This window comes from Maniola jurtina, chromosome 10 (assembly GCF_905333055.1).
Source record: "Maniola jurtina chromosome 10, ilManJurt1.1, whole genome shotgun sequence".
NCBI classification, from domain to species: domain Eukaryota; kingdom Metazoa; phylum Arthropoda; class Insecta; order Lepidoptera; family Nymphalidae; genus Maniola; species Maniola jurtina.
The window spans coordinates 14287521-14298520 of NC_060038.1; the positions used below are offsets into that span (position 1 = coordinate 14287521).

General features: G+C 36.9%; 1 protein-coding gene across 1 annotated transcript; it reads right to left on the minus strand.

The window, feature by feature from the left end:
* Positions 1-902: 902 nt before the first annotated feature.
* Positions 903-10614, minus strand: LOC123868723 (zinc finger protein 676-like). The gene is made up of 9 exons (XM_045911290.1): positions 10470-10614; positions 8889-9500; positions 8417-8512; positions 7271-7499; positions 6437-6684; positions 5806-6015; positions 4820-5051; positions 3486-4131; positions 903-2768 (listed from the first exon to the last, which is right to left on the minus strand). Exons 2-9 carry the CDS (start codon positions 9362-9364, stop codon positions 2440-2442), a joined length of 2466 nt encoding a protein of 821 aa, XP_045767246.1. The 5' UTR covers positions 9365-9500; positions 10470-10614; the 3' UTR covers positions 903-2439.
* Between the last annotated feature and the right edge of the window lie 386 nt (positions 10615-11000).

An 11000-nucleotide genomic window follows, 5' to 3' on the forward strand; every position in this document is an offset into this window, starting at 1 on the left:
AAAAAATATTTTTCACAAAATTATGAAAACGTCGATTTTAAAACAAAAAATATTACAAATCAAGCGGTATAAAAAAAATCAAGCATAATAAAATGCGAATTACAGAAGTGCCGCAAAATATTTACAAAAACTTTTGGGAATTCTTCTTTTTTTTTGTTGTTGATTATAATCGCATGATAAATGCTGCCAATCCCATGAATTTAAAAAAAAGGGTTTGTTTGGCTCTCAAATTCTTTTAAAGTTAAAATTGATTCATTTAATTGGGTTATTTTTAATACTTGACATCTCTTGATTATATAAACGGGATATTTTGAAAAACTCCATTAAAAAGTAAGTGTGTAAAGGGAACATACAGCAAAGTTTTAAACACTACAAAAAAAATTGTCAAACAAAAGATTTTTAGAATTTCGGTCAAAAATGGCAACATTCATCACACGCAAAACTTTTTTCAGTCCCGAATATCATTTTTTTTAATCATTTAGTACAAATTTTGAGATGCGGATTCCACGAAATCTATTTTCAAAACAACTTCCGATCCTAGAAAACGGCAAAAGCGTTCTCATACTATTCGAGTCCGCACACACGCAACAAGTAATACGCACGCTACACGCACACACGCATCGAACTCGACGTCGATTGCAAGCAGTTTTAACCGCGTAAGGCCTGATGTACTTTATAATGCACAAACAATTTGTAATGTACGTTAAAATGTACACAAAAATACAGTAATATTTCCGGACCAGACATTTTGAGTTATGTACATTCTTTAGCACTAAGATTTCTCACACACTAGTAGTCTAACGGCCGTATTCACAATCATTACTGTGAGGTCTCACAGTGCACTCGAACGCATAGTGTAGGTTCCACCAATCAGATCATTGTAAATTGACGTGATACAGTAATCTGATTGGTGGAACCTACAGTGTGCGTTCGAGTCCCCCCTGGACCTCATAATTACTTTTGTGAATAAGGGTGTACGTCCCAGACTACTGGACGCATTGAACCAGATGTTCTACGAAACTATTCATTCTGTCACGCACTTGTTCGCGTCTAGTTGGACATGTGGTCCAATCCGTTGACTGGACGCACAGACATGTATATTCTTAGCGTTGTATGAGAGTCCGCGAACAGCTGTGACCAATCGTAGACCAGTTAAACCAGCGAGTGTCTACTGTTATAACGGTAGTATTGTACCAACATATTGGTCTTGTGATAAGTCACTAAATTAGCCTAAGCGAGCTAATGTCTAGTTGCATCCAATGGGCTTGGACTTGGATGACTAGTGTGCACGATTCTTAAAGGTAGGAAGGAATACCTTGGTGCATATAAACGTAACATAAAAACGCACAAGCTGAATAATATTGAAATACAGAGTTGTTCACTTTCGGTAGTTTTAATGCTACTTACCTTGAAAACTATTGAATGCTCAATGTGCATTATAATGTACAATGCTGTTCTTCATAAAATTCTTATATGGCCAACGTGAAATAAATTCCCGTAAAGCGTTCTTGTTCCCAACATTTTAAGTTAAAAAGTAATGTACTTTATAATGGACATTGGGTTTGTAAGTGTTACATTTCGAGGCCTTACGAAGCTAAAGAGAGAAACTTAACTAAATGAGGTAGCATCACTACGAATTATGATAACATTAACCGTCTAATGTTTGGTGGGATATATGTTAAAAATGTATACTCTATAAACATTAAAATAGATACTATTGTATAACTGAGGTACATCATCGTTTCCGTTCGAGGTAGCTGGGTGGGGCGGAACGGCGTCGTGCGACATTAATGACGGCCTTGCGACAAAAAAGTCGCATTCCTAACACGTGAGTCTGTACTATGTAACAATTCATGATAAATAATATTTTGTCATGTTATAATTGTATAAACTGTCAAAAATGTAAAGTAAATAAATAATAACTCAATCGTGATATGTTATAAATTGGTTTTCTCAGTATATTTCTCTGTTTATAAAACATTTTATGTTTATGTATATTTATTTTTCACCGTGGACAAATGTTATATAAGAGTGTTAAATAATGTAGATGTGTTCGGCAACAAGTTTTATAGCATGTTACACAATCTTAAAATGTTATTGAAATATGAAAACGTGTAAGAATTATTTTATTGTGTGATGTGGCATGTTTCACGGATTTATAACAATAAATAAGTTTTATAACATATTACACAATCTGGATGCATCTTATGACACTTATTGAAATACCAATGTTTTGATTTTGTTGTAATTTAATGTGGCAATGGTAGTGTAATTTATGGAAATATTTTAACATTTAGATACTACTGAAGGATTTTGTATATTACTAAAAGTTATATAACAAGTTACACATTACAAACTCGCATTAACACGCACGAAGTCGTTCCGGCCTTAACGCGTAGATACAAAAATACGATTATGAACTATGTAAAGAAAAACTCTTCAAAATATATCAGTGTTCATCATAGACAGCCGATTCGAGTCGACCATGTCCCCATAACCGTAGGGGTACTCGGGGCAAACCTTGGTGAATATCGGGGGCTCCCACTTGGGGGCTACTTGGTACATACCAGCGTCCAAGTCTAGAAGTGGAAGGTCGTTGTGGTTGATCTCCTCGGTCTTGATGGTCAATAGGGGGTCTATGTGAGGTAGCATGTGGTCATCTAAGTCGAGAAAGCCGTAGCTGTCTCCGAGGACAAACTCTGGCCCGTACTCTGGAGGGAAGTTGTTCGCTTCGGTGGGAGCCGTGCTTGGAGGTACTTCTGTGCCTGCTGGAATAGAATAACATACAATTGATAAAAGAGCCTGGATTTGATTCGCAGTTCCAATCCATACTAATATTATAAATGAGGAAGTGTGACTGTCTGTCCGTCTGCTAGTTTTGCACGGTCCATCCGTTTAACTGATTTAAATAAAAATTTGGTACAGCGGTAGCTTGCATCCCGGAAATTGGCATAGGCAACTTTTATCCCAAAAAATCAAAGAGAATACGCAATTTTCAAAATCTAAAACCACGCAGATGAACTCGCGGCATCATCTAGTCACTTATACATAGCATATCATATATTTTACAGTTCCAAGGGTCTATACTCTTTTTATAGAGCTGAGTCATTGAATTATTTACTATACACACACTTATACTTATATTATATTTTTTATAATTGTATATTTTGTAATGTTTGTAGCGGCGGCGGACGGACGGACGGACGGTCGGACGGACGGACGGACGGTCGGACGGACGGACGGACGGTCGGACGGACGGACGGCCAGACAACAAAGTGATCCTATAAGGGTTCCGTTTTTCTCTTTGAGGTACGGAACCCTAAATATTTGATTATTATTAGGCAGGGTACTCACCTAGCCCTGTAGCATTCTATGTATTGATTGATGATACTGTATCAACCTGCAAGTGGGTACGGCTCGTCCACGGGCACCGCGTGGATACTTTGCCTACAAGTTGCTAGTTATAGTTTTAAAAATGTACTCACCATTATCAAAAATAGTTGGATGAGTAGCAAGCACATCCACAATTTCAACATTGTTGTTCTGGTTCTCCGAAATGTTCTCCAAAATCTGTAGCTCCTTCTCAATGTCTATGTGGATTATTGACTCTGCCTCCATATTGTTATCTTGTATTTGATCTATGTGGTCTATAGTCTCTGGTTCTTGTATGTTGATACTATTTGTAGTCTGTGTCTCGTTACCATTATCTTGTACTTGGTACACGTAATTGAGTTTAATATCTGTGTCGTTTATTTGGGGGTTCACTTCTGCCAAACTTTCATCATGTTCGGATGAGTGTGAATTTGAATAGTTTATATCATTTTGAGTGCATTCTTCTTCAGAATATCCATTTTTGACATCAGAAGTGGGATTGTGTGTATTATATATTTTCTCTTCGATGTTGTGCATGCGACGCTTATGTGTGGACCAGTTGGCATAGCTAGCGAATGTTCTGGAGCAAATGGGGCATTTGTACGGCTTGGCGCCGGTGTGGATGTTGAGGTGTTCCTGCAGACGCTCCAGCTTGGGGAAGCCTTTGCCGCAGTATGAGCAGCTGTGGATTTTCTTCTCGCTGTGGGTCTTCAAGTGTTCCATGAAGTTGCGCCGGTTGTTGTACACCTTACCGCATACCTTGAAATGCCAAGAATAGGGGTTATGGATGTATTAATCTGAAATAAAAACCTCTTTAGATGTTATATGAGAGTAACTTAAACCTTTTTCGATTGGAACTAACGTTCTAACGTCACATCCGCCAAATTCGTCGCCAAACAGAACAGCTGTTTTGGGGTGGCCATCTTTTATCAAGACGTTCTCCATTTTTTTTTTGGTACAGAGAAGGTTCTTGATTCCAGATAGCGTGTGAGCTTACTCGGAACTAAATGTTAGTAATTTGACATGTTGTGTCAACAAGAAGACCAAGTGTCAATTTTAACTCCCAGTACCCGTGGGCTGGGGTGCTTAGAATCGGCAAAAAAACAATCCATAAATAACTATCATTTTATATGGTACACGGCTTCCAGCGTACTAGTATATGACGAATAGTAACTAATATGTAAACCTTAAATATAATGATGATCGAGCTGAAGTCAGGATTATAACTTTCAGATTAGATGGATTCATGGGCGCACTAACGAACTACCCTGAGCAATGATTAATATAACCCTCGCTTGTAAATCATGAGGCCAACGTCCCCAATAGACAACGCTAACTAACCCTACCTAAGTTACCTCCACATCGCCCCTTATAGCGATTTTATGAATGTCTATTGTAATGCTAACGTCTAAGTAACCTAAGAAATTAAAGTTTTACTTCAAAATACCTTGCATATATGCAGGATACTGGTGAAGTGCTGGGCGAGGTGGTTCAAGAGCATGTGTCTCTCGTGGTAGGTCTTGTTGCACACGGGGCAGCCGAACAGCTTCCTCTTGTGCGCTTCCAGGTGCTGCGAGCAGGAGATGAGCGTGGGGAAGGGCAGGTTGCACTGCCTGCACCAGTTCTGGTGGGTGCTGTGGACTTGCCGGTGGAGTAGCAGCTCTCTTGGGGATGCGAATCTGAAAAATTTTTTGGTTACCTACTTTTGCTGACACGGGGGAAGGAGGGAGAGGGGGAGAGGGGACGGTATTCATTTATAATGTTCGGAACACCATTGTAAATGAAATTTGAATAGTCCCCTTCAAGGTCAAAGTTCACAAATATGGGGTTTTTGCATTTTTCAGCTAAAAGTTTTATCATAAAAATAAGTTAAACTAAATAATCATCAAATTTATCTATCAAAATTTTCTTTACACTTTTTTCTCCTAAGATTCACCGTTTCTGAGATATTACGATTCAAATAGTTGAAAAGTCATTTCATTCATATTTTGCAAAAGTGCGCCGCGTTTAAACATCATTGAAGCTATAATATAGAGTTTTTAGTTTAAGACTATTTTTGTGACGGGTCTATACTAATTAGGAACTACTACGACTTTACGACTGTACTAGTCAGGAATATGAAATCATGCAGCATATTTAAACGACCAATACTGAAACAACAACATTACAATGATTCATAAAGTGGTTTAGAAGCTGTGACCAAAATAATGAACATTTTTTGGGTTTTTTTCATGGTTTGTTGCAATATCTCAGATGACAGCTCGGAAAGAAATATTTCATACACCCAAAATATGTTGTTCATGACAATGTACGGAACCCTAAAAGAGCGAGGAGCGACTCGCGCTTGGCCGGTTTCTTTTTCTTTGTGACCGATATTTAAGACAACATATAAATTTTTTTTAATTATTTAATTTAAATAAAAACTTGTCTCACGTTTTCTGGCAGTGCTCCACGGGGCACGTGAGGCAGTGAAGGCCGTGCTCGTCGAGCAAGTGTTGGCGCAGGCGCCGCTCAGTGACGTAGCGACGCTCGCACTCCGAGCATGCGAAGGGCTTGCCGCTGGCGTCGGCGTCGGCCTTGCATGCTGCCGTATGCACGCTCAGCAGCGATAGACGGTTGAAGGGCTTGAGGCATATGCTGCAGCTACAATAAGTAAACAAGAAAACTGTTCAGTGTGGCTCTTAACTAATAACATGTACAGTATGTACCACCACTTTTATGCACCGCATCGGCATTAACTAACAGAGTGTACACCAATGAAATACGGACCTTATAATAAAACATGGCGCGTGGGCAGCAACCAATACCCGACCGAGATGGTAGATGCTTTTGACGATTCAAAAGTACTTGTAAAAGTTTAATTGAATTAAAATATTTTGAATTTCGGATTCGGACGCGCGCTGTGTTAACAGAGATATTGTCTCGCCATTCAAAAATTAAGCTACATTTGAACTTTATTTTCTTATAAGTTAAGATCAATTTTTCATAACGAAAAATTGCTGACCTGGCTGTTTTACCCACCCCGAAATCGCACCAAGTTTTTACTATAAAAAATCATACTCACCAATATCGATTTTTAGCGCGATGATTGTAAGCATGCTCCGCAAACACAGAGTACTTCTCAAATGATTTGTCACAAACGACACACATGTACACGATATCTTCATCCCCATGCTCGTGTGAGAAGTGCGCATCGAATTCAACCCTGTTCTTCGACACCACAGGGCAATATCTACATGCTATACCTCCCAAGTATTCCACCGACGTCTCAGGGTTATCAGAATTTACCTCCAGTTTTATATCTAGGTTATCCTAGAAATAAAATTTATTTACTGAATATGAGTACAATAGATGTTTTACATACTATTATAACTTAGTATAAGCAACTAAGTATCATATTCTAGTATAGAATGCAAATATTTAATATTCATCAGGAATAATCTATATAAATAATCTTAAAGATTAATATAAACTATGAAATTATTAAAAAAAATCCTTCACTATACCAAATTATATTCATATTACTTGTTATCACAACAAAGGAATTAAAATATTGAGTATTATGTGTAAGTTTTGAGAAAAGTCTCGCCATATTTGCTGTGTCAACTGGCATATCAAAACTACGGTTTACCTAAAATGACAGCTCTACAGTGTGACAATCGCAATCATCTCTCATTGGCCGACACTCGCTCAGTATTGGCTACAATGCACTTTTGCAACAATACCATGAATTTCAGCCAATCAAAACAATTGCAATTGATTTATGCAGATTTCCGGAATCGACCTTGACACATAATGGCGCAAATATGGCTAGTCCTTTTTCAAAATGTACACACTATAAAATGATTTTCCACACAACCAAAGAGTTTTTTTTAAAGTAGGTACTTCGTACTGTTACCTCCACATTATCGAAATGTTTTATAAGATGGTCGGCAGCGTTGTCTCGACTTGGTATATTTTCGTTGCAAATTGGGCAACTATATATGTTCACGGTATGCATGTCAGCATGGTTTTTGCAACTGTCCAGGGTATCTATCTCCACTTCGCATATCTGGCAGTGGTACGGTGGTGCGTTCGATGTTTCGTGGATAGTCTGGTGAAGTACTAGCTCGTTTTTGGATGAAAATCTAATGAACAACAAAATATTAGGTATCACATGTTTACAGTTAGGACAGTTGAATGCCTACAGGTCAGCACCACCAAAGTAAAGCATTCAAATATGAGCCTTATATCATGTCTATGTGACAGTGGTATTTCAAAAAAAACTGGCCAAGTGCGAGTCAAACTCGCGCACCGAGGGTTCCGTACTCGAGTATTTTTACCGACATTTTGCACGATAAATCAAAAACTATTATACATAAAAATAAACAAATATCTGTTTTAGAATGTACAGGCAAAGCCCTTTCATAAGATACCTCACTTGGTATAGTTATCTTACTTTGGAAATTGAAGCACATTTTAATTTTTTTTTTAATGATGTAACCACAAATTCATGGTTTTCCTTTTGAGGTACGGAACCCTAAAAATGAAAAAGGTTAAAAAGGAGTGTACATCGTGTGGACCTTATGTTGCTTTCATTTGTCTTATCTCGTTGGAAGCTTGGGACGGCATCACTAAATGACCCTTTGATCCCTATAATATTTATTTTTCACAGATTTGACTCCCAAATGGGTCTATGAAGGGAATAACAAAATGAATAACGAAGTATAACAAGCAAAGCGAGCAGGACTAATAAAGGTTTGGACTCCCTAGACCAGAGGCTTGTGCCCCATTTTAGTTTGCTTAATGTAAACATAAACATCAGGTGACCAGCCTGGTCATTTGCTCACTATTTTTTTTTTTTTTTGAAAAAGACATTCCAAACTTGTATTAGATTCACTTGATGATTCAAAAGCACTTTAAAAAGTTTGTTTGAGTAAAAAAATCTGTTACTATTAGTAATTTGAATGTAATTATTAGATTTTAACATATTACATTCATTATATGATTTGGTATATTAGATATTTTCAGTTTTATTGTAACTTCTACTGAAGTGAAGACTTACTGCTTACTGCAGGTAGAACATTTGAAGATGTGCATAATTTTGGTATGTTCCTTCAGAGCTGCAAACTTTGAGAAAGTTTTGTTACAAAATTCACACCTGAAAAGAAAATTGTTTTATTTTCTGTTTTATTGCACTGTAACTGTAATAATTTCACAAAAGACAAAAATATATTTGCAATATATTTTTGTCTTTAGTAGTGAGCCTTGTCCCAATAAGGTACTATTATGTACTAGCTGATACCAGCGATTTCATCCATGTGGATTAACATTTTTAAAAATCCTGTGGGAACTTTTTGACATTTCTGGGATAAAGGTAGCCTATGTCACTCCCCAGCCAGGTCTTTAACTATACCCATGCAAAAATCACGTCATTGCAACGTGATTGAAGGACAAATCAATAAACCAACAAACAAACACACATTCGCATTTATAATATGGGTAGTGATTTTGTGGTAATACATAAAAATACAAACTTGTGTCTTTCCTTGATGACATGAATGGTGTAACAATGACCTCGGAAACTGGGATAGCTCTTAAATTCTTTGTAGCACACCACACAACCATACATGGGCTCCCCACTGCCATGTTTAGCATAATGAACATCAAATTCCTTTTTATTGGAATATGGTAACTTGCATGTGTGACAGAATATGCCACCCACTAATTCAATTGTAGTTGCTTTGGCAGTCAGACCTTGCGTTTTATTCTCCACGTTTTTGTGAGACTTTTTGTCTGGTAAATTCCCATCATTTTCTATATTATGGTGTGTAACCAAACTGTCCAGGTCTTTATTAGCCGGATCTGATATTTTTTCAACAATTCTCATTTTCTTTCCCTGGTCTAAGATAATTTTGTGAGGTTCCATGTTTCTATAAGTTGTCATTTTTTGTTTTTTTGTTATAAAATGTTGTGATAATATCTCTATATTTGGGCGGGTATGCGAAGCCATCTTTGCGCATCTATGTGCAGTCCATTTATTGAGCGTGTTTCCAATGTGTCAAGTAGGTGTTCTTGAGATGACTATTGATGGCGGTAACGACATTTTGTTTTTGTGCTCCCTACATATTTAGTAAGCTGGTCTTGGCCTGGAAGTGAAAATAATAATTTAAAAATATCTAGTTTATCCAAAGTCTTACAAAATAAATCTCTGACGCCTTTGAAGAAGTGTAACTTGAATGCACACCAAAGAACAGAGCAATAAAAAACAGAATAAATGAACAAAATAATGATGACAGGCAGCCTTATGGCGACCAGCAATCTCTTAGAGGCAATATTTGATAAAAGCTTCAATAAATTCAATAGTTTAAAATACAGTGCCAACCCTACACAGTGTGGGATAAGGACAGGAAAGAGTTTAAAATAGAAAAGCCTAATAAATCCTACCCTTATTGGGAAATACTTTTAGTTAAAACCTTAAAAAGACAAAAATTGAACTCATTCTCTTATAAGAACTCTTTGGAAGAAGAAATGTGCACGTAGCTTATTAGAAAGTAATAATACTTAGATCTAAACAAAACAGATCTCTAAGTATTATAGGAGTATAACAGACAAAATCTAAGTTTATTACGTTACGTTTCAGTTATGTTCAATGCAAAGTATTTGAATGTGTAGGTATGTTTGCCTACACATTCAATTTTACTTGCTTATCTTGTAAGGAGGTCAACAGATTATCAGTTAAACTCAAGCGTTCTAAAGTTTTGAAGTATTTTATTTAGGAGAGCTTATGAAAATAAGGATTACTCTATCCGACTCTAACAAGTATAGCTAAATATTTTGGGTACTGTAAAAACTTTCCGACACCGGCGACCTTGACTATCGGAATAATGCCAAAAATGAGCATTTTATAAACACAAACCTGTAAGGGACATTTTAAATTATGCTGCTTATCAATTAAATCACACAAGTGAGCAGCTTTTCCAGTACTCTCAATATTTCGTCTATACCAAGTAACGAAAACATTAGGATTCTAATTCCAATTCATCAATAATTTCAAGGGTGGAAACAAGGGTTCTTTTGTAGCGCTTCAGTTAAAGAAATGTATGTGAATTACTTACAGATTCGGATTTGAACTTATAATCCTGCATCGGACATTAGTCCAACGTTACATTTTACATTACAACAGCCGAAATAAAATATAAACGATAAAAAATGTAACGCCGGACGAGAAACAACGCCAAGAAAACGTGTGAAATTTTTCTTTTTTTGTCTGTGCTTTTTTGCATTATTTGACATAAGAGTAGACTCAAGACTGTACATAGACATGTCTCTACTCTATGGAATACTAGGTATATTCTGTAGAAAAATCACTAAATAATGATAAATTCACACTATCCACTAGAGGTGTAAAAGTAACGAAAACGAGCGTACCCGTATGCATTCGTTACTATAACAATTAGTACTCGTTACTTTTGTATCGTTACTCGTTACTTTTGATACCACGTAAGATGAACGAATCGAGTCGTATTGCGTACGACAGTATGATGTCGCGGCGTCCGCGTCGCAACATTCGTAATTTGTAGAAAACATACTTAGGTCTACATTACATACAAAGCTGCGTAAGGTGCATTTTCTCACTTTTCCGTATT